Source organism: Panthera pardus, unplaced genomic scaffold (assembly GCF_024362965.1).
Source record: "Panthera pardus isolate Hobbes unplaced genomic scaffold, ASM2436296v1 HiC_scaffold_15, whole genome shotgun sequence".
Lineage (NCBI taxonomy): Eukaryota > Metazoa > Chordata > Mammalia > Carnivora > Felidae > Panthera > Panthera pardus.
The window spans coordinates 38,162,788-38,188,114 of NW_026526710.1; the positions used below are offsets into that span (position 1 = coordinate 38,162,788).

The following is a 25,327-nucleotide window of genomic DNA, read 5'->3' on the forward strand; positions in this document are numbered from 1 at the left end:
CTGTCTGGATATCTGTTGAGTGAATGTGTGAATGAATATTTCTAACACTCCCTCCTAAGTATCATCCCATTTTTATTCTTTTTAGTTGATGGTTTTGTCTAAATTATCTGTTTATCACTAGATTTATTTAAGTGAGGTCACTTTACATTTTTTAAAAATCCATATATATATATATATATATATGGATCCATATATATATCTGTGTACATATATATTTTTTACATATATTTATATTATATATTATATACATTTACATATATATGAATTATATGGTGTGGGGAGTCAATTCTGCCTTGTTTCCCCACCTTTTAATTGTAAATTTCACCTGTCATTTCCCACTACCCTCTAGTCTTACTGATCCTATTGTGAAAAGATGTAGAGCAATATGGGCTCTATCCTCAGATTACCCTAGGACACCCCATGGCTGATGGGGTAGTGAGTCATCATTTATGGGAAGAGCCTTCTGCTGCACATGTTTTTTTAGACCCTCCACGCAAGGCAAGCTTGTCTTCTCAGGCAGTAACCACAAATTTCTGTGCAAGAACCTGCTTCTTAGAGAAAATTGAGCTTTCAAGTTTTGAGTCCTGGAAGTACAACTAATTTATTGCACAGAAAGACAATCAAGAACAGTGAACTCTGACAAAGTGGTATTTTAAGCTGCGGCATCCAAGTTAACAAGCCCCCAGTGAACTCCTGAAGAAAATATGTTTTTGAGAATTTCCCTCCCCAAAAAGACAGTGAAATGTCTGAGTCATTTTCAGTAAGATTCAATTACTATTTCTTTCTAAAGCAGTCAACTATCTGCAGCTTAGCCAGACAACCCATAACCAAGGGTTTGTAATTGTAAATTCTCGTAAATGTGTATATTGGCGGTCCCTCACTTTCTCTGTGTGATGCTTTGACTTGTCAGAGGCAAGGAATCAAGATGCACAAGGATCCCTCTGGGCTCCCATAAGAGTGAGAGAGACTGTGTATGTGTGTGTCATGTCCTCAGCATGCATATATATTCACACACAAACATATTCACACACGCCCAGAAGTCAGCATTCCAGTACACACTGGAAAGTTACTCATCTAACTTTGTTGCAGAAGGATTTACTCCCTCAGCATTGTGATGAAGCAGCTCAATGAGTTGATTTCATTCAAAGATAACAAGCCCACAGGGAGATGCTGCATCACACACCACTCTGCAAAACAGCTGCTTTTTATTCTAAGAGCAGGCACAGCTTTTTAAACAGTGTATTTTTATTCCAGGACAAATGACATGGCTTCAGTTACATTTTTTATATTTATATGCTGCTCTTGGGTAAAAAAAAAAACTTTTGCATGACTTGCAAATAACACTCCATTTCTGTTTTGTTAAAAGAAATTGGAAAGCTGGACAGCCAGATAACTGGGGTCATGGCCATGGGCCAGGAGAAGACTGTGCTGGGCTGATTTATGCTGGGCAGTGGAATGACTTCCAGTGTGAAGACATCAATAACTTCATTTGCGAAAAAGACAGAGAGACAGGTAAGCAGGGGAGGGGACTGAAGAGCGAGCTGCACAGCTTATATTCTGTCAAAGGGTGAGATGTGAGGAGTAGAAGGGCTCTGAATGCGGACTCTGCAGTCAGGTTCTACAGCCTGTGGTTCTGCCTCTTACCGGTGGGGCAGCTTGTTAACCTTAGGGAAATAATAATAGTATCCTCTTCGTGGGGTTTTCATGAGAGTTTAAACAAGTTAATAAATGTGCCTAACTTCTAGGAAATAAATATCAGATTAACTGTTCTAGGTCACTATCTCATAATATTGTCAGTTAATAAATATGGTACCAGTGTTATCATCGTTTTTATAGAGTTTCATACGTGGACAATTTAGGTGACTAAGCATTCAATTCCATGCATATTTACTGAGCATCTACTATGAGCCAGATGCTATGCCTGATAATGGAGGGAGATCGGCTTAGAAGCTTTTCCGGGGTATAGACTAAGAGCCTTTTGTGTATACGTTTTTTTTTTGTTTGTTTGTTTTTTGTTTTATTACAAAAGATACCTATCTAAAGTTTCATTTAATACATGACCCTTTTCAGAATGGGTGTCTTAGTTTTCTTCATCAGACATAGATTTAAACATTTATGGTGGGGGAAGGAGGGAATGAGGAGTGAATCCTCATGAGTATGGATTTCTTTTGGGGGTGATGATATGTTCTAAAATTAGATATTTCTAAATTCTACACATCTTTGAATATACTAAAAGCCACTGAATTGTATACTTTAGATGGGTGAAATTTATACGTGAATTATATCTCATAAAGCCTTTATAAAAACGGTGGTGGTAAACAAAAACCTCAAATACATTTGCTCAAACCATTATTGACAGTAACCAGGACACAAGTTATCCATACATCCATTCAACATTTATTGAATACCAGGCACTAGTCTCCAGTGCCACAGGTCTTGAAACTCACAAAGAACTCCCAGCCTGGTCAGTTACAGGCAGGGGACAACTACAAATATCTAAACAAGAAATAGCCCCTTCCAATTCATGATGGCATGTCCCACAAACACACCAAGTCTACAGCTACATATGGAATAACTGCCTCCGAAAAAAACTTAAAGCCTGGCCGAGCAACTGCTACACATGAGGCAAACAAGAACAAAAACCACATCGAAGCAGGTACGAGAGGCGGAGACACAATCTTGCCATAAATCCCACCCTCCTGCACAGTGACATCTCGGTCAGAGGGGAGCTCAAAACCCAGAACTTCTTCCCGAGGAGAACCCCACATCCGGTACCCCAAGTTTTAAGACTTGCACCTGAGAGACAAGCCCCCAAAACCTCAAGCTTTGAAAACCAAAGAGGCTTGCATCCATGAGACCCACAAGGCTATAGCAAACTGAGAACTGGGGTCTTAAAGGGCCTGCACACTTGGACTCACCCACCCCACGGCCCAACTCACAGGCAGTCAACTGCACCCAGAATTTACATGAAAGAAGCTCATTTGCTTATATTAAAGCATAGGCCTGGGGGCAGGCATCTAACTTAACATATGTATCTAGGAGCCTGCTGGAATACTGTCTGAGACCTGACAGGCACCATCCTTACTCTCTCCCTCGGCCTTGCTCCACGGCACCAGTATCTCCTAGATAAATGTCTGGTGCCTTGGTTTTTCCCCATGGGACTGCCCTTGATCACCCAGCTCTGGAGGCCGGGGAGACTTGGGTTCCTGGGTTCTATGGGACTGTAGCAATCAGACCATTCTTGACAGACTACTGCCCCAGGACACTGCACAGACAGCAGGCTGCAAGACACCCTCAGTCATTCCATGAAAGAAGCCTATTTGCTTGTCCAGGAGCCTAAGGGACAGGCCTCTGGTTTGGCACACGTCTAGGAGCCTATACATATGTTCTTCAGGAACAGAGGCTGGTGGATTCAGTCTTTGCCCTCTCCCTCAGAGTCACTCAGATTCATCGGTGTCTCCCAAAGAGGAGCTTAGACCCTTGTCTGGTGCCCTAATTTTTGCAGCTGCCACCAGGGGACAGTTCTACATGACTTGGTACCAGTGGACATGGGTCCCACAGGACTATACCGACAGAGAAAGAGTTGTTAAACAGCGACCACCCCCAGAGCACAGCAACAGGTAACAGTCCCAGAAGCTCAGTCTATCTGTGAAAGATGCCTGTTAGCTTATCATCATGGCTGCAGCTGGAGGCACAGGCTTATAATTAAGCACGCATCTAAGGACTGATTGTAAGCATTTCCAGAGACCTCTCCTCAGAGGGCAGTCACTATCTCCATGCTCTCTGCTGTGCTCCAGAGCACCAGAATCTCCTGGTGGGCTAGGTACCCAGGACAGCTCTTACACATGTGTGGTGGGCTAGGGAACCTATCAGGTTTGGCACACATCTGAGGTGCTCCTAGGGAACAGAGGCTGGGGGATACTTTGTACTCTCCCTGTGCCTCATGAAAGCCCACTGGTATCTCCCAGAAAGGAGCTTGTATACTCATGTAGAGCCTTGATTTTTGCAACTGCCACTGAGGGTACACCTCCAGATCACCTGGCTCTGGTGGCCAGCAGACCTTATACTCATGGTCCCACAGGACTGTATATATTTGCATATTTTAAACACTATTGCCTGAATGTCTGACTTCCAATGTGTGTCTGCCTACACAAGGTAGAAAGCTTATGAAAGAAATTAAAGCAGACAAAAAGAAATGGAAAAACATTCCATGCTCATGGATTGGAAGAACAACTATTGTTAAGTCGATACTACCCAAAACAATCTACGCATTCAAAGCAATCCCTATCAAAATAACACCAGCATTTTTCACAGAGCTAGAAACAACAATCCTAAAATTTGTACGGAACCAGAAAAAATAATGTTGAAAAAGAAAAAGCTGGAGGGATCACAATTCCATACTTCAAGCTGTATTACAAAGCTGTAATCACCAAGACAGTATGGTACTGGCACAAAAACAGACACATAGATCAATAGGACAGAGTAGAACCCAGAAATGAACCCACAAACATATGGCCGACTAATCTTTGACAAAGCAGGAAAGAATATCCAATGGAATCAAGACAGTCTTTTCAGCAAATGGTGTTGGGAAAACTGGATAGTGACATGTAGAAGAATGAACCTGGACCACTTTCTTACACCATACACAAAAATAAACTCAAAATTGGTGAAAGACCTAAATGTAAGACAGGAAGCCAACAAAATCCTAGAGGAGAAAATAGGCAACAACCTCTGACCTTGGGTGCAGCAACTTCTTACGAGACATGTTTCTGGAGGCAAGGGAAACAAAGGCAAAAATGAACTATTGGGACCTCATCAAGATAAAAAGCTTCTGCACAGCAAAGGAAACAATCAGCAAAACGAAGAGGCAACCGATGGAATGGAGAAGATATTTGCAAACGACGTATCAGATAAAGGGTTAGTATCCAAAATCTATAAAGAACTTATCAAACTCAACACCTAAAAACAAATAATCCAGTGAAGAAATGGGAAAAAGACATGAATAGACACTTCTCCAAAGAAGACATCCAGATGGCTAACAGATACATGAAAAGATGCTCCACATCACTCATTCTTAGGGAAATACGAATCAAAACCACAATGAGACAACACCTCACACCTGTCAGAATAGCTAAAATTAACAATTCAGGAAACAACAGATGTTGGCAAGGATGCAGAGAAAAGGAAATTTTCTTTTTCTTTTTGCACTGCTGGTGGCAATAATAACTGGTGCAGTCACTCTGGAAAACAGTATGGATGTTCCTCAAAAAATTAAAAACATAACTACCCTATGACCCAGCCATTGCACTACTAGATATTTATCCAAAGGATACAAAAACGCTGATCGAAGGGGCACATGCACCCCAAGGTTTATAGTAGCACTATCACCAATAGCCAAAGTATGGAAAGAACCCAAATGTCCATCAACTGATGAATGGATAAAGATGTGCTACATATATATACATATACATACACACACACACACACACACACAATGTAACATTACTCGGTGATCAAAAAAATGAAATCTTACCATTTGCAACAATGTAGATGGAACTAGAGTGTATTATGCTAAGCGAAATAAGTCAGAGAAAGCAAATATCATATGATTTCACTCATATGTGGAATTTAAGAAAGCAGATGAATATAGGGGAAGGGAGGCAAAAACAAGATAAAAACAGAGGGAGACAAACTATGAGAGACTCTTTAATACAGAGAACAAACAGGGTTGCTGGAGAGGAGTTCGGTGGGGGGGATGAGCTAAATGGGTGATGGACATTAAGGAGGGCACTTGTTGGGATGAGCACTGTGTGCTCATGATGAATCACTAAATTCTGTTCCTGAAATCATGATTACACTATATGTGAAGTAACTTGGATTTAAATTTAAAAAAAATTTTTTAAATTAAAAAAAAAAAAAAAAAGACGGGGAGAGGTGGTTGTTTCCTCTAATACATAGAAACCAACAGAGAGAGTCAAGCAAAATGAAGAAACAGAGGAAAATATTCCTAACAAAAGAACAAGATAAAACTTCAGGGGAAAGAAAACCTTCATAAAATGGAGATAAGTAATACACCTGATAAAGTGCTCATAGTAATGGTCATAAAGATGCTAACTGGAACACCAGGGAAGATGGCAGAGTAGGAGGATCCTGAGTTCACCTTGTTGCAAGGACACACCAAGATAGCAGCTACCACCATGTGACTTAACTCTGAAAACAACCTGAAAAGTGGCAAAACAGACTTTTCATAACTAATCATAGGAGGCCACATCATAAAAGGTAGGAAGGACAGAGATGTAGTTGGAAACCAAACCCCGACTATGACTAACTGAAAATGGGAGGGACATCACATCAGTGGGGCTAAAACCCCAGGAAGCTGGAGGGCAATAGGAAACTGAATCCCCACCTTTAAAGAGCCAGAAAAGGAAACCATCAGTAAAACTAAAAGCCTAGTAAATGAGAGAAAATATTTGCAAATAATATATCTAAGGGGTTAATATACAAAAACTATGAAGAACTTATACAACTCAGCACCAAAAAAAAATTTTTTTTTGACTAAGAAATGGATAGAGGACCTGAATAGACATTTTGCCAAAGAAGACATGCACATGGCCAGCAGACACATGAAAAGATGTTCAACATCACTGATCATCAGGGAAATGCAAATCAAAACCATCAGGAGATGTCACCCCAGTCAGAATAGCCAGGCTAGTCTCAAAAAGACAAGAAATAGGGGCACCTGGGTGGCTCAGTTGGTTAAGTATCCACTGTCAGCACAGAGCCCACTTCAGATCCTCAAACCCCCCCCCTCTCTCTGCCCCTCCCTGCTCTCATTCTCTCTCAAAAATAAACATTAAAAAGATAAGAAATAACAAGTGTTGGTGAGAATGTGGAGAGAAGGGAACACTTGTGCACAGTGTTGGGAATGTAAATTGGTGCAACCACTGTGGAAAGCAGTGTGGAGATTCCTCAAGAAATGATAAATAGAATTACCATATGATCCAGCAATTCCACTATATTTACCCAAAGAAAAAGAAAGCACTGACTTGAAAAAATATATGCACTCTCTATATGTTTACTGCAGCATTGCTTATAATAGATAAAATATGGAAGCAACTCAGTGTCCATTGATAGATGAACGGATAAAGATGTGTGTGTGTGCATGCATATATATATAGAGAGAGAGAGAGCCCCACACACACACACATATGCACACAAAGGAATACTACTCAGCCATAAAAAATGAATGAAATCTTGCTGTTTGCAACAACATGGATGGACTTAGAGGGCATTACGTTAAGTGAAATAATTCAGAGAAAGACCAATACCATATGATTTCATTTATATGGAATCTAAAAGAGGAAGCAAATGAACAAAGAAAAACACTCTTAATTACAGAAAACAAATTGGTGGTTTGGTGGGATGGGCAAAATAGATAAAGAAGATTAAGAGGTACAAACTTACAATTATAATGTAAATAAGTCACCAAAATGAAAAGTACAGCATAGGGAATATAGCCAGTAACATTGTCAGAACATCATATGGTGACAGATGATTATACTTATCATAGAGAACATTAAATAATGCATAGAATTGCCAAATCGATATATTGTATACCTGAAACTAATATAACCTTGTATGTCAATTATACCTCAGTGATAATTATTTAAAAAGATGCTCACTGAACTTGGGAGAATGGATGAACATGATGAGAACTTCCAGAGAGATAGAAAATACCAAACAGAAGTCACAGAGCTGATGAATATAACAACAGAACTGAAAAAATATCTTAGAGGGGTTGAACAGCAGAATAGATGAAGCAGAAGAAAGGATCAGTGAATTCACAGGACAGTGGAACTCACCAAAGTAGAGTAACAAAAAAAGAGAATGGAAAAAAGTGAAGATACCTTAAGGGATTTATAGGACAACATCAAGTATACTAACATCACATTATAAGGGTTGTAGAAGGAGAAAAGGGGGTGGGCAGAAAATTTCCCTAACCTACGCAAGGAGATAGACATTCAGATTCAGGATGCCTTGAAAGTTCCAAAGAAGATGAACCCAAAGAGACCAACACCAAGACACATTACAATTGAAATGTCAAAAGTTAAAGACAAGGAGACAATTTTAAAAGAAACAAGAGAAAAACTTGTTATGTACAAGGGAACCCCCATAGGACTATCAGATTTTTCAGCAGAAACTTTGCAAGACAGAAGGGAGTGGCATTATATATTCAAAGAATATTTTTTTAAATGCTCAAAGAACAGAACTTCCAACCAAGAATACGCTACCTGGCAAAGTTATTCAGAATTGAAGGAGAGATAGAGTTTCTCAGATAATCAAAAGCTAACAGAGTTCATCACCACTAAACCAGCCTTACAAGAAATGTCAAAGGGACTTCTTTAAGCTGAAAAAGGGGTGCTAATTGGAACAAGAGAACACACAAAAGTATAAACCTTAATGGTAAAGGTAAATAGTAAAGGTGGTGGATTAGTCATTAGACAAAAGTAATAAAAATAACTATACAATAATTAAGGATACACAAGATAAAAATATATGAAATGTGACCTCAAAAAAATAAAATGTGGGAAGTGGGAATAAAACTGTAGAGCTTTAGAAAGCAAACTTGTTACCAAGTTAAAATAGACTGCTATAAGTAGTTGTATGTAAGCCTCATGGTAACCACAAAACAAAAACCTATAGTTGATAGATAAAGAATCTGAGCACACCAGTAGGGGAGGTCATAAAATCACAAAGGAAGAGAAGAAAGGACTAGAAAGGAACTATAAAACAACTAAAAAGCTGGGGCGCCTGGGTGGGTCGGTCAGTGAAGCATCCGACTTCGGCTCAGGTCATGATCTCGTGGTCCGTGAGTTCGAGCCCCGCGTCGGGCTCTGGGCTGACAGCTCAGAGCCTGGAGCCTGTTTCGGATTCTGTGTCTCCCTCTCTCTCTGACCCTCCCCCGTTCATGCTCTGTCTCTCTCTATCTCAAAAATAAATAAACATTAAAAAAATTAAAAAAAAACAACTAAAAAGCAACTTTTTATTTTTTATTTTATTTTATGTTCAATATATGAAGTTTATTGTCAAATTGGTTTCCATACAACACCCAGTGCTCATCCCAAAAGGTGCCCTCCTCAATACCTATCACCCACCCTCCCCTCCCTCCCACCCCCCATCAACCCTCAGTTCTCAGTTTTTAAGAGTCTCTTATGCTTTGGCTCTCTTCCACTCTAACCTCTTTTTTTTTTTTTTTTCCTTCCCCTCCCCCATGGGTTTCTGTTAAGTTTCTCAGGATCCACATAAGAGTGAAACCATATGGTATCTGTCTTTCTCTGTATGGCTTATTTCACTTAGCATAACACTCTCCAGTTCTGTCCACGTTGCTACAAAGGGCCATATTTTATTCTTTTTCATTGCCACGTAGTACTCCATTGTGTATATAAACCACAATTTCTTTATCCATTCATCAGTTGATGGACATTTAGGCTCTTTCCATAATTTGGCTATTGTTGAGAGTGCTGCTATAAACATTGGGGTACAAGTGCCCCTATGCATCAGTACTCCTGTATCCCTTGGATAAATTCCTAGCAGTGTTATTGCTGGGTCATAGGGTAGGTCTATTTTTAATTTTCTGAGGAACCTCCACCCTGTTTTCCAGAGTGGCTGCACCAGTTTGCATTCCCACCAACAGTGCAAGAGGGTTCCCGTTTCTCCACATCCTCGCCAGCATCTATAGTCTCCTGATTTGTTCATTTTGGCCACTCTGACTGGCGTGAGGTGATATCTGAGTGTGGTTTTGATTTGTATTTCCCTGATGAGGAGCGACGTTAGGCATCTTTTCATGTGCCTGTTGGCCACCTGGATGTCTTCTTTAGAGAAGTGTCTATTCATGTTTTCTGCCCATTTCTTCACTGGGTTATTTGTTTTTTGGGTGTGGAGTTTGGTGAGCTCTTTATAGATTTTGGATACTAGCCCTTTGTCCGATATGTCATTTACAAATATCTTTTCCCATTCCGTTGGTTGCCTTTTAGTTTTATTGGTTGTTTCCTTTGCTGTGCAGAAGCTTTTTATCTTCATAAGGTCCCAGTAGTTCATTTTTGCTTTTAATTTCCTTTAAAAAGCAACTTTTTAAATGGCAGTAAGTACACACCTATCAACAGTTGCTTTAAATGGATTAAATTCTCCAATCAAAAGACACAAAGTGGCTGAATGGATAAGAAAACAAGACCCATGTATATGCTGCCAAAAAGAGACTCACTTTAGACATAAAGATACACACAGACTGAAAGTGAAGGGATGGAAAACGATACACCATGAAAACAAGCCAAAAGAAAGATGGGGTTGCTGTATTTATATCAGACCAAATAGACTTTAAACAGAGACTGTACAAGAGACAAAGAAGGGCATTAGATAATAACAAAGGGGTCAATCCAACAAATGGATATAACATTTGTAAATATTTACGGACCCAATATAGAAGCCCCTAAATATATGAAACACATATTAACAAACCTAAAGGGAGAAATAGGCAGCAATACAATAATAGCAGGGGACTTTAATACCCCACTTACATAAATAGATGGATCAGCCAGACAATAAAATCAATGAGGAATCATCAGCCTTAAGATCAGAAGGACTTAACCAACATATACAGAACACTCCATCCTAAAGCAACAGAATACATATTTTTCTCAACTGAACATGCAGCATTCTTCAGAATAGATCACATATTAGGCCACAAAACAGTAAATTTCAATAAATTTAAGGAGATTGCAATCCTACCAGACATCTTTTGTGACCATAAAGGTATGAAACTAGAAATCAGTTGTAAGAAGAAAACTGGGATATTCACCAATATGTGAAGATTAAACAACATGCTATACCAATTACTCAAAGAAGAAATCAAAAGAAAGATCAAAAAATTCTTTGAGACAAATGAAAATGGAAATAGAACATACCAAAAGTTATAGGATGCAACAAAAGGAGTTCTAAGGGAAAAGTTCATAGCAATAAATGCCCACCTCCATAAACAAGAAAAAGTCAGATAACATAGTTTACACCTCAAGGAACTAGAAAATGAAGTCCAAAGTTAGTAGAAGGTAGGAAATAAAAAGCAAAACAGAAAGGAATAAAATACAGACTAAGAAGACAATATAAAAGCTCAGTGAAAATGAGAGTTCGTTAAAAGATAAAATTAACAAAACTTTATCTAGTTTCAAGAAAAAAAGAGAGTGGACTCACTTAAGGAAAATCAGAAATTAGAGATATTACAACTGATACCACAGAAATACAAGGATCATAAGAGACTATTATGAACAATTATTGACAACAAATTTGACAACCTAGAAAAAAATGGATAAATTCTTAGAAACATAAACCTACCAAGACTGAATAACAAAGAAAACAGAATATGTGAACTGACAGATTAATAGTAAGATTGAATTAATAGTAAGGAGTATGGTATTGGCATAAGAACAGACACATAGATCAATGTAACAGAATAGACAGCCCACAGATAAACCTGCACATATATCATTAATTAACTGACAAAAAAGCCAACAATATACAACAGCAAAAGGACAGTCTCTTTAATAGTGTTAAACAGACTGGTCAGCCATGTGCAAAAGAATGAAATGTACACAATACACAAAAGTTAACTCAAAATGGATTAAGAATTTAAGACCCGAAACCATAAAACCCCTAGAAGAAAACATAGTAATCTCCTTGGCATCAGTCTTGGTAATGACTTTTTTGAATCTAACACCAAAAGCAAAGGCAACAGAGGCAAAAATAAACAAATGGGACTACAGCAAACTAAATAGCTTCTGCACAGCAAAGAAAACCATCAAAAAAATGAAAAGGCAGCCCAAGCGTCCATTGATAGATGAATGGATAAAAAAGATGTGGTGTATATTTACGATTCAGCCATAAAAAAAAGAATGAAGCCTTGCCATTTGCAGTAACATGCATGGAGCAAGAAAATGTAATGCTTAGTGAAGTAAGTGAAGACAAATACCATATGATTATACTCATGTAGAATTTAAGAAACAAAACAAATGAACAAAGGGAAAGGAGAGAGAGACAAACCAAGGAACAGACTCTTTAATTATAGAGAACAAACTGATGGTTACCACAAGGGAGATGGGTTGGGGGATGGATAAATAGAAGATGGGGATTACAGAGTATATTTATCATGATGAGCCCTGGGCAATGTATAGCATTATTGAATCACTATATTGTACACCTGAAACTAATATAACATTGTATGTTAACTACGGGGATAAAAATAAATTTTTTAAAAAGATTTGAATAAAAACCATGAGGATAAAAAAAAGGCCACCTGTGGAATGGTAGAAGATATTTTCAAATCATGTATCTGACAAGTTGTCAATACCCAATATACATAAGGGAATTCAAACAACTCGTTAGCAAAAAGCCAAATAACCCAATTTAAAAGTGGTCAAAGGACCGGAATAAGATATTTTTCCAAAGAAGATATACAAATGGCCAACAGGTACATGAAAAGGTGCTCAACATCACAATCATCAGGGAAATGCAAATCAAAACCACAATGAGATATCACTTCACACCTGTTAGAATGGCTGTGCTCAGAAAGAAATAAGTGCTGGCAAGGATGTGGAAAACAGGAAATCCATGTACACTGTTGGTAGGAATATACCAGCCGCTATGGGAAACAGCATAGAGGTTCCTAAAAAATTAAAAATACAATTACCATATTATCCAATAATTCCACTTCTGGCCACTTATCTGAAAAAAATGAAAACACTACCTCAGAAATACATATGCACCTCTATGTTTATTGCAGCATTATTTACAACAGCAGCCCAAGTGTCCATTGATTAATGAATGGATAAATGTGCAGTATATATATAAATACAAAGGAATATTATTCAGCCATTAAAAACACTGAAATATTGCCATTTGCAATGATATGGCTGGAGCTAGAGGATATAATGCTCAGTGAAATAAGTCAGAGAAGAATACCATATGATTGAACTCATATGTGAAATTTAAGAAACAAATGAACAAAGGGAAAGAGAGAGAGAGAGAGAAAGCAAGAAACAGATTCTGAACTATAGAGAACTGGTGGTTACCAGAGGGGAAGTTGGTGGTGGGAGGGTGCAATAGGTGATGGGGATTAAAGAGTGGACTTCTCATGATGGGCCCTGGGTGATGTACAGAATTGTTCAATCACTATACTATACACCTGCAACTAATGTAATACTATATGTTAACTGGAATTAAAATAAAAACTTAGGGGCACCTGAGTAGCTCGGTTGGTTAAGCATTGGACTCCTGATTTCGGCACAGGTCATGATCTCACGATACAGGAGTTTGAGCCCCATATTGGGCTCTGCACTGACAGTGCAAAGACTGCTTGGGATTCTCTCTTTCCCTCTTTCTCCCCCCCCCCCCCCCGCCCCGGCTTGTGCTCACTCTCTCTCTCTCTCAAAATAAATAAATAAACAAACATAAAAATAAAAATAAAGCCATCATAAAAAATTTTTTTCCCACCAAAAACCATAATATACCTAGGAATAAACCTAACCAAAGTGGTGAAAATCTATACATTGAAAACTATAGAAAGCTCATGAAAGAAATTGAAGAAGACAAAAAAATGCAAAAATTGTCCATGCTCATGGACTAGAAGAACAAATATTGTTAAATGTCGATACTACCCAAAGCAATGTACATATTCAATGCAATCCCTATCAAAATAACACCAGCATTCTTCACAGAGCTTAAAAAAAAAAACCTAAAATTTTTATGGAACCAGAAAAGACCCCAAATAGCCAAAGCAATCTTGAAAAACAAAAACCAAAGCAGGAGGCATCACAATACCAGACTTCAAGCTGTATTACAAAGCTGTAATCACCAAGACAGTATGGTACTGGCACAAAAACAGACACTCAGATCAATGGAACAGAATAGAGAACCCAGAAATGGACCCACAAACATATGGCCAACTAATCTTTGACAAAGCAGGAAAGACTATCCAATGGAATAAAGACAGTCTCTTCAGCAAATGGTGTTGGGAAAACTGGGCAGTGACATGCAGAAGAATGAACCTGGACCACTTTCTTACACAATACACAACAATAAGCTCAAAATGGATGAAAGACCTAAATGTAAGACAAGAAGCCATCAAAATCCTCGAGGAGAAAGCAGGCAAAACCTCTTTGATCTTGGCGACAGCAACTTCTTACTCAACATGTCTCCGGAGGCAAGGGAAACAAAAGCAAAAATGAACTATTGGGACTTCATCAAGATAAAAAGCTTCTGCACAGCAAAACTGTTTAATTAGCAAAAAGATAAAACCACTAACAGAATGGGAGAAGATATTTGCAAACGACATATCAGATAAAGGGTTAGGATCCAAAATCTCTAAAGAACTTATCAAACTCAACACCCAAAAAAACAAATAATCCAGTGAAGAAATGAGCAAAAGACATGAATATGTCTTCTCCAAAGAAGACATCCAGATGGCCAACCGACACATGAAAAAATGCTCCACATCACTCATCATCAGGGAAATACAAACTGAGATACCACCTCACACCTGTCAGAATGGCTAACATTAACAACTCAGGCAACAACAGATGTTGGCGAGGATGTGGAGAAAGAGCATCTCTTTTGCACTGCTGGTGGGAATGCAAGCTGGTGCAGCCACTCTGGAAAATGGTATGGAGGTTCCTCAGCAAATGAAAAATAGAGCTACCCTGGGCCGCCTGAGTGGCTCAGTCGGTAACTGTCCAACTTCAGCTCTGGTCATGATCTCACAGTTCGTGAGTTTGAGCCCTGCATCAGGCTCTGGGCTGACAGCTCAGAGCCTGGAGCCTGCTTTAGATTCTGTGTTTCCTTCTCTCTCTGCTCCTCCCCTACTCACACTCTCTCTCTCTCTCTCTCTCTCAAAAATAAATAAACATTTAAAAAAAATTTTTAGATTAAAAAAAAAAATAGAACTACCCTATGACACAGCTATTGCACTACTAGGTATTTATCCAAAGGATACAGGTATGCTGTTTCAAAGGGACACATGCACCCCAATGTTTATAGCGGCACTATCAACAATAGCCCAAGTATGGAAAGAACCCAAATGTCCATCAACAGATGAATGGATAAAGAAGATGTGGTATGTATGTATGTATATATATATATATATGCATATATATATATATTACAAAATGGAGTATTAGCAGTCAAAAAGAATGAAATCTTGCCATTTGCAACAACATGAATGGAACTAGAGTATATTATGCGAAGTGAAATTAGAGAAAGATACTTATGACTTCACTCATACATGGAATTTAAGATACAAAACAGATGAACATAAGGGAAGAGAAGCAAAAATAATATAAAAACAGGGAGGGGCACAAAACGCAAGAGACTCTTAAATACAGAGAACAAACTGAGGGTTGCTGGAGGGGTTGTGGGTGGGGGGATGTGCTAAATGGGCAAGGGGCCTTAAGGAGAACACTCGTTGGGATGAATCACTGGATTCCACTCCTGAAATCATTATGGCACTATATGCTAACTAATTTGGATATAAATGAAAAGGTAATTTTTTTTTCCTGTGTGTGATGACAAATGTTAACTAGACTTATTATGGTGATCATTTCACAATGTATACAAATATCAAATTATATTACACACCTGAAACTAATATTGTATGTCAGTTATATTCAATTTAAAAAAAAAGAATTACAGTAGAGGGTGAGAAGTGACCCAGGTTTGTCATTTGTTTGCCTTGTTTGGCCACTTGAGATTTAAGTTGACCCCAGAATGGACTCCTTAAAGGAGACATTTACCTTTTAGTTAATCTGGATATGAACTTATAGGCATTTCTTGAAAAAAATAATTGATGTATTTTGGAATCTTTCCTATAAAAATATGTGGTCCTTTTTTTGAATTGTACATTGTTTATTCTTTAAGAAAAACTAACGCCCATTGTTTTTCCTCTTTTGTAGTACCACCATCTGCATTATAATGGACTGTGATGTAATAACAAGAACAGATTTTCAGATGGTTCTCAAGGGCAAAGGATACTTCTTTCTGATTGCATCATCTTCTCACCAGATTGAAAAAAAAGCACTGAAAACAAATTACTGAAAAAATTGACAGCTAGTTATCTTTACCATCTTCCTTTACTCAAGGATTTCAGAACTAAAATGTTCCCCCCAGTATGATGTATAGATTTTCAGTATGCAAATGGACTGAATCACATAGATTTTTTTCAGCCAGTAACTGCACAGTTATGCAAATCACATCTTCCAAAGTATGGATTGCTCCAATCAGAAAAAAGGCTATCATTGGTTGTTGAGCTTTAGGGAGAACTATACTGTGTAAACGTACCGTACATTTCTAAAATCCCAAATGTAAGAAAAATATGCAGACACACAGATATATAGGCCAACTCTTAGTAATGATATGAAATATACTTAAAGAGCTTTTAAAACTTTGTATTTTTGTACAAAATATTTGCCTTTTTACAATTTTTTCCTTTTCTTCCTTTTTTTTTTTTTTTTTTTTTTTGTCATCTTACCAATATAATACATGGAGCCAAAGAAAACAATAATGGTACTAATAAAAAAAAACTCTTAGGGTTTCTTGTCAGACTTAATTCTACCCATTGGCAAAGAATTTTTTTCAGTTGTGGTTTTAAAAAAAAATATGTGTGTATATATATATTTTTTTAATGTATCATTTCCTCAGAGGAGTCAATCACTTGAAATGTCTAAAAATATCCTTGCAGATTTTGCCAGGGTAGGTCAAGCCTGAGCATATACATGGCTCAGTCAAGTGGGCTGTGTTTTGAGCCCATCACCAGCCAACATTCTTACTATGTGCCTGGCCAGGCCCAGAGAAAGTGGTCAACTCAGGATGTGCTTCTACTTCATTTTGGTGGAGTTAGGGGTGGTGGAGAGGTATCTGTTGGGAAAGAATCTGGCTATCTAGAAAGCCCTATTTTATGGCTGAGTTATGAATGTGCTTCATATCAGACCAATAGCAGAGCCACTAGTGACTGTCAGCAAAGTATGGCATCTCATCAACCAAGGCAGAGATGCAAGCAAGATGGGGACAGCTATATGCTACCTGGAAAGTTTGTGTTTTCTTAAGGCAGGTTCCAAAAAACATAACTCCAAGGTACACGTATGATGAAATGCAAGAGTAAACTTTTGGCCACTACATTGAACTGTTGCAAAGAACCTTTCCTCTGAGCCCATCTACCTTCTACACCTTGACTTGCCATCAAAAAGTCTAACATGAAATGTGCTGAAAATAGGCATTAGATATAATTGATGCTCAAAGGTAAGATTTCCAACCAACAGATTCCCTCTCCTCCCCTTCCAAGGAGCTCCCCAGGCAGTGCTGCTACCTATCCCAAATAAAATGGTAAAAGAATAAAGACAGAGTTTGACTTTCACACCTGCAGCCGTGTGGACTATGTTGTCTTAACCCCTGGTCACCATTCATGCCATCTCTGTAGCTGAAAACAACCATCTCCTCGCACCTTTATGCCCTGCTGTCCTGTTCACGTGGCCTGGTCAGGTTGGCAGCACTCACCGTCATCTGGGCCCTGTGACACAAGGCAAGCACTGGACTCCAGTATTTTCTCAGGTCAAGGCCTTCCACAGATTAAACCCAATCCCTCAAGACCTTTTATAGATTAAACCCAATCTGCTTTTTCATCCTCTTCCTGTTTTTTAAGTGTCAATTCATATTCATGCCCAGAAGCAACTTAAATGTGTGATGCCATCATCAGTATATGTGCTGCCGAAGCGAGCACATGTGATGCCATCATCAGAAGGGAACAGTGCTAGCTCTCTCAGTTGAGATGGTTCTCTCCAGCCCTAATCATAACTTACAGTGCTGTCATTTGTCAGGTACTATGGGAAGTACTTTAGTCAGACCATCTCACGTCATCCTCCTAACAGCCCCATCGAGCAGGCCTTGCTACCCTCCCCATTGACAGAAAAGGGGAGGGTCTCAAGGAGGTGACACCACTTCCTAGGTCCCACCATCACTAAGGAGATAGGATTCTGACTTGAGCTCTGAAAATTCTGTTTTTGAGGAACAGGGGTCCTTCTTAATAACACACTGAATAAAATCAGATGAATATCACACATTATAAGATACCTTATGTACTTCTCTGTACATTTAGCTCTTTATACAACAGGTTTCTGTTCACCTACTCACAACTGATGCTCTTTTGGGAGGAGAATTTTAATGAGATATGATAAAGTCTGTTCGGGCACGTAACCTGATACTAGGAGAAGGAGAATGATTTTCTTTCTTTTTTTAAGTGTATTTATTTTGAGAAAAAAATGCACATGCAGCAGGGAAGAGCAGAGACAGCAGGAGAGAGAATCCCAAGCAGATTCCACAGTGTCAGCACAGAGCTTGATGCGGGGCTCTAACTCAAGAACCAAGAGATCATGACCTGATCTGAAATCAAGAGTTGGACACTTAACCAACTGAGCCACCCAGGCACCCCACATTTTTCTTTCTAATGGTTCTTAAAAGAATGAATGCACAACCAGGAGGGGAAAAAAACCCTTTCTTTTCTATTATCTTCTATTATAAATCTCCTCTCACCCTTCCAATTTGTAGGAGTTAAAATGTAAGCTAAAGTAGACAACAAATGGTAATACAAATGGTAATAGCCACTCCCATTTTAAAAACCAGATATTTAAGGAAGTAGAGAGCTATATAAATCAGGTAACAATGCCAAGCATGTGTTTTTTGCCTCAGATGACAAAGCTGGTCTCTTCTTGAAAAAGTAAGCATATTAACTCATGACTCAGAGAAGTCACACAAGAATAACTGTTTAAATGTTTAGCATTTTCACATACATTATCTCCTCTAATCTTCATGCAAAACTGAGGAAACAGGATGATTGGAAGACTTGTCCCTAGCCCACACTGCTGTCATCAAAATGCCTTCAATTTGCCTTCAAAAATGCAAATCTGATCAGGTTCCTCATTCTTAATTTAAAATCCAACTCTATCCTACCCCATATCCCTAGCCTAAAATCTTCAAAAGGATCCCAGGTTCCCAACCACATGTCCAGCCTTCCCTCCAGCTGCAACCCTACCCTCCCTCATCCATGCACCAAAACAGCCTTCCAAGCCACCTGTACTTTCTCCCATGTGGTTTCTCACCCCCATACTCTACCTGGATTCCTTCCCTGTATTTTATACCTGGAGAGTACCTTCTTTAAGATTCAGCCCAAGCATCACTTCTTGTCTGAATCCTTTCCCAAAAAATGTAGAGCAGATCCCTCTTTGCATGCCAAATACTGTGCACAAGTGATCTGGATGAAACAGAAGAAAACTCCTTCAATGTGTTAAGATGATCTACAGATTAGATGAGAGACCTAAAAATTACTGAATTGAGAAGAGAGAAAGGTGAATGTGGCCAGTTATGAAATCTTAAAAGAACTGAAGAATAGAAGAAGCCAAGCAAGAGAAATGAAGGGATTCATGTTGCTAAAAGTTGGTTATTATACATCCAGTATATTGGATGTATGCTTATTATATTTGTCTCAGTCCATCAACGTGAATGGAAGATAGAGTGGAAAGAATCAGATGATAAAACAGATTCATTCTATTACCGAAGTATGGCCCTGAGTCAGGGAAAAACTTTAGAAACCTTTTCTAAATGGTAGTGTGATGGAGTATCTCTTTTCTTACCATTATACTCAACAATTTTACAAGTACAGATAGACTTTTCAGTCTTTTTGAGGCGTTTCTCTGTACAACAGTTCCATTTTCCTGGGAAGAATCCCTTAATGGCATGGTGTCATATTTATTTTATAAGTCACATAGCAGATGTTGAAAAGATTTTGCTTCACCTGTTCATCCTTTTTCCTCTCCTCCAAGATATCCTTGTTCAAATAAGTATATAGCATGCCCAGTTGAGCAAAAGTCCAGAAAAAAGCAGGCTTAAGAAAACTAACATTAATTCCCCAGAGACAGGACTCCTGGTTTTCACATTTTTCAATGAACGGTCTATGAATAAACTATCTCAGTCCACCCCAGCCTGCCATAGTTGGGATTGTGTCCCAGCCTCCAAACTCCGTCAAAGGACATTAGCCCTCAGTTTGCAAAGCAGGGTCACCTGTGCAACTTGAGCAGGAGGAAGCTGCCAGTGTAGAGACTTCTGTTAACAACTCATTCAGACAGGTCATAAAATGGGCATAACCAAGGGTCTCAATTTAGTCTTATTGGCCAGGTATGGAGAATTGCCCTTTGACCAGTCTCCTAACCTTTGGCACCAGAGTTTTGTGTATTCTTTACATGTCACTAATTGCCAAGACCCACCAAATCATGGCTGGAAGCTGCAGGGAGTTACAAGCTTCTTAAAATTAATTCCTGTGCCATGAAGCAGGAGCCAGGCCAGGCCTGACATAAACAAGCACAAAGTGCTGGCTCTATAGTAGCACCTACTATAGGTTAGGAACTTGACATATACTATTTCCAACCCTTATGCAAGAAAACTAAAGATTGGACTGATTAAATAATCTTCCAAGAACTGGGATTTGAACTCATGGCTGCCTAGCTTCCACCCCTCCATACTGTCTTCTATACTCCCAACCAGGACCTTCCTGAGAGCCTAGGCTTTTCCCACTGTATTTTGTTCTTTGCCACAAGAAATCTCAAACCACCAAGATTACCTCTCTCTAGCAGGACCAGAGAGAGAATGTAGGAATCCTGATTTGCACAGTTTAGATAAAAGTACTAGACCATTGCCTTCAACGTCAATTAGCAAAGAGGCCCCCAATGCCATGGATGTCCAAAGAGGCTAGTTTGAAGAACCCACTCTAGATTCTAGAGTAGCTGGACCTCTCCCAGTTTTCTGATATAATTAGTGCCAAATGAGGAGAGATGGGCTTTGGAGCCAAATGGGCCCAAGTTGGAATCCTGCTCTCTACTTCCTGGTTATGACACATACTCAAGTGGCAAAGAGCTTGTTTGCCCTTCCCCTCATTTCTCTCTTTGCCTGCCATGCCCTCCACTCACATATAGAACCAGCATTGTCCAGAACTGGTTCAGACCTGTCACTACCTGTCCCAATATCATTAGGGAAACTGCATCAGCAACTAGCTCACTGATAATGCATCCTTTCAAAATACTAGATAGGGATAACATGGTGAAAAACTAAAATTATGAGATCTCTTCTCCCTTATACCAGTAAGACTGAAAAAAACAAAAACAAAAACAAAACTTATACCTCCTTCTGTGTTATCCCTTCCATTGGGTATCAGAGGAATAGAGGTTTTTGTGAATTTGTATTAATTACAGATTTGGCTGATGAAATAAAGACCCAAAATAGCAGCAGCCTTAAAAAGTTGGAGGCTTCTTTCCCTTGCACCTGACTATAGGTACATAAGCAGCCCGGGGAGCCGCCCTCCTGCAGTCTTCTTGCTCTGCCATCCTGAAGCAAGCATGATCTAAGAGGGCTCAGCAATACATCCACATTCCAGGAAGCAGGCTTGGGGGAGAGGGTGGGAAAAGAAGTTAATTAATCCCTTTAAAGGCAGAAACCGTATATACCACTTCTACTCACATCTCTTCACCCAGAACTTAGTCAAATAGCCTTACTTACTTGCAAGGAATGCTAGGAAAAACTGTCTTCAGCTGTGAAATAGAGTCACGTGTCAAGCTGAAAATTCTATTATGATAAAAGGAAGGGAGGATGGATATGGTGGGGGTGGGAGTACAAATAGAAGTCGTACCACCCAAAGCTGTTCACACTAATCCCCCTCCTGCACAATCTGTTTTCCACCTCATCCTCTTAAGGGAAATTTTGATAGGCTGAATTACTGGTTCCAATTCTTCACAGGCAACCTGGCAATTTCCCCATCTCTCTGAGAGGAGGGGACCTTCTTGCTCCTTGACTTGGGCTCAGCCACATGACTTGCTTTGGCCAATATTGGCAGATGTGACACGACCAACGGCTTGAGAAGTGTTAAAGTAACTGTCTGCCCTCTTGTACATCTGTCATCACCTTGAAGAGGGCCTCCCTGGCTTCCAATTGGTTTGGACAATGAGACGCACTGGGAGAAAAGAGCTAAGTGGGGTATTTATTTCCCTCATCTCTTCCTTGAAGGTCACCAGGAATAGGTGGGACCTCTCTACCAAAGGCCACACCTCCTGTTAGGTGGTCCAGTTCTGTCCCTGGGTCCAGGAGTAGCAACTTCCTCTTACCCCTAGTAATGGCTTGCTGATACACTAGCTCCAAGATTCCACACTTTTATTGTTTTCCTTAAACCTGCTGCAGCTTTCTCAATCACCCCATCATTACACTCTCCTCAATACCCAGCTTGACTATGCCACCTTTTCCTTATTGGACCCTGACACCCTTTCTGCCTCTACCCCATCTCCCCCTCCAGGGCCTTTACTCATCCTATCTCTGTCCTTTACCTTGCCAAGAAGTGTGTCCCCCAACTCTCCTGGTTCAAACATGACTCCCTTTCAAGACATACCCATCTTCAAAACACTTCCTCCAAAGTCTCCAGCCCCAGTGAACTCTCCCTTCCCTTAATCCCCCACAAGATCCACCACCCAAACCACATCATCAATACTTTGCTTTATATCAAAGCACAGCAGTCTGTAAACTGTGCTCTGGGGAGCAAAGGGATCTTGTGAAGTTGTCACAGTAGTTGGGAGGTGGGTATTTGCAGAGCAAATGGAACTCCAGATCACTTTTCAGATGGCTATGTATTTATCTCATATATGAGGTTTCTTTTGAGGTTCACTGTTTTTTTTAGTGTTTACTTATTTATTTTTGAGAAAGTGTGTGCACGTGAGTGGGGGAGGGGCAGAAAGAGAGAGAGGGAGACAGAGAATCCCAAGCAGGCTCCACTCTGTCAGCCCAGAACCTGATGTGGGGCTCAAACCCATGAACCATGAGATCATGACCTGAGCTGAAATCAAGGGTTGGATGCTCAACTGACTGAACCACCCAGGTGCCTTGAGATTCACTGTTTAAAAAAAAGTTTGAAAACTTTGATGCAGTACACTAGCCTTTAACTTTTTATTCAATTGAATTATATCTCCCCAAAAGGAACAAAATCAATTCAAATATCTCCAAAATCAAGGAATTTGTGTTCCCCCTTGGCTATAGGGGCAGATGGATGATGGAGAAATGGATGATGTACTGATAGAAGGTTGGAAGCATAGATGGATGCATGGATGGACAGATGCATAGATAAACAGCATGGATGAATGAGTGGATACATGGATGGATGAATGAGTGGATACATGGATGGATGAATGGATGCACGAATGCATGCATAGACAGATGATAGATACATAGATAGATAGATAGATAGATAGATAAAGAAGGCTCTGGTCCCCAACATAAGCAGTTTCTTCACAGGCTCTACCCATTGCTCATAATCTATAGGAACATGTCTTTTTGCTCCTACGCAAGTCCCCCTGGAAGTATCTCTCCTGCAACTTCAAACTCCAAGAGGTCACAACTAAAGAGGAGCTTAAGGGATATGTGCAATGGGCAAGGCTGGCTGAACTCAGCTGCACTAAGCAGCTCCAGATTGCACTGACGGAGACCTGGGGGGAAAGTGATGCTAGAAGAATGGCATAGAAGCCTGAGGCTATGGGAACTCCTGCTCACACATATTAAAAGCAAGTGCCCCCAGCAGACTGGCAAATCTACTCTATCATGATGCTCTTAAGTAGTAAAATGAATAAAGAAATCATTTTTCTTTTGCTTAATCAGCATATACATTGGTCATATGTGTTGTACCACTCATACTGCCTTGTTTTTTTATGGTGACAATTACTTGTTTCTAAATAACTATTTGCTATGCCTCCATTAGGACACCACCATGTGAGAAGAAACTGCTTCTTTTTTTTTTCTCCAAAGGTATAGTCTGAGGCCCATTTTATATAATAGTCTGGATTTCAGGTTCTATAAGATGCCACCTAATAGACACTCTGCAAAGCGATAATCATTTTATACTGTAACTTCACTTATTTCAACCTTATACCTACAGCTTCACAGGATGAAATGTACCAAAAGTCCTGAATCAACAGTCACAAGGAATAGTGACCAGCATCTTCATACAGATCCTGACATTTCTCAAAAAGGAGGAAAAAAAACCAAAACACCTAGAATTAGATGATGGATGGATAGATAGGAAGATACATACATCCATACATACATACATACATACATACGTACATACGTACATACATACATACATACATAGAATGGAAGGGAGAGAGAAAGAGAGAGAGATTGGGGGTTGGCTAGAAAAAAGTGGTTAGTTTTTAACCCAGAGTCCATTTGAAAGAGTTCTTTCAGTGGAAAAAGCACAGCCCTCCAGTCCATTGAAGTCCGTCACGTGCTTCCATGCCTGAGTTTTAAATTATAATAGATAGGGGTGCCTGGGTGGCTTGGTCGGTTAAGCGTCCGACTTCGGCTCAGGTCATGATCTCACGGTCCGTGAGTTCGAGCCCCGCGTCGGGCTCTGTGCTGACAGCTCAGAGCCTGGAGCCTGTTTCAGATTCTGTGTCTCCCTCTCTCTCTGCTCCTCCCCTGTTCATGCTCTGTCTTTCTCTGTCTCAAAAATAAGTAAACGTTAAAAAAAAATTAAAAAAAAAAATTATAATAGATAAGGAAAAGCTGGCTCTACTGCATATACCTTGCTGAAGGCATGAAAAAATCATGTGCCCCAAATCATTTTTGCTTACTTTTCAATACTCTATAGCTATAATATTTGGCAGTTATTTATAGACCTCCCCACCCCTCAGAAATTACCGTTCCCCGTTTTCATAACAGGCAACAAGACTACATGCATTGCATTCTCCAGTTTGCAGTAAGAATTGGTGCCTTGGTCAACTGGCCCTGGCATTTGGGATTGCTACATCCCTCCTCCTGAAAGGACAATTTACCTCCCTCTGTAATTCAGCTCACTTAGTTGTACTGTGGAACAACAGGCACATAGGGAGACCAAAGCAGGAGAAGCCAGGAACCCAGTGTGTTATCCAAATACAGGTAGAAAATGAACCTCCCCGGGAGCAGATGCACCAGGGGCAGACTGGTCCCAACAACCTAAAACCCTCGTGGGAAGGTGCCTGGCACCAATGAAAAGCAGGCAAGGTTGATCGTCTGCTGTCACCTCTACTGTGTAAACCTTTAAATGAACTCCAGAGTTTCATCCTTTCTGGTCCAGCCCCTTTGTATTTCTGAGAAATAATCTTATACTTAGTACTAGAGATTATATAAGAAAGAAAATGCCACTTCTCATAGGAAAATAAATCAGTTCCCCAAG

General features: G+C 39.6%; 1 protein-coding gene across 2 annotated transcripts in view; it reads left to right on the forward strand.

Moving 5' to 3' along the window:
- COLEC12 (collectin subfamily member 12) overlaps positions 1–17,449 on the forward strand; it is a 194,998-nt gene extending 177,549 nt beyond the window's left edge. For both annotated transcript variants that reach the window (XM_053902482.1, XM_053902483.1), the window contains 2 exons: positions 1,367–1,512; positions 15,993–17,449. In XM_053902482.1, the coding sequence (XP_053758457.1) occupies positions 1,367–1,512; positions 15,993–16,012 (166 nt within the window). In that variant the 3' untranslated portion in view covers positions 16,013–17,449. The remainder of the gene's footprint in view (positions 1–1,366; positions 1,513–15,992) is intronic.
- Positions 17,450–25,327: the final 7,878 nt, after the last annotated feature.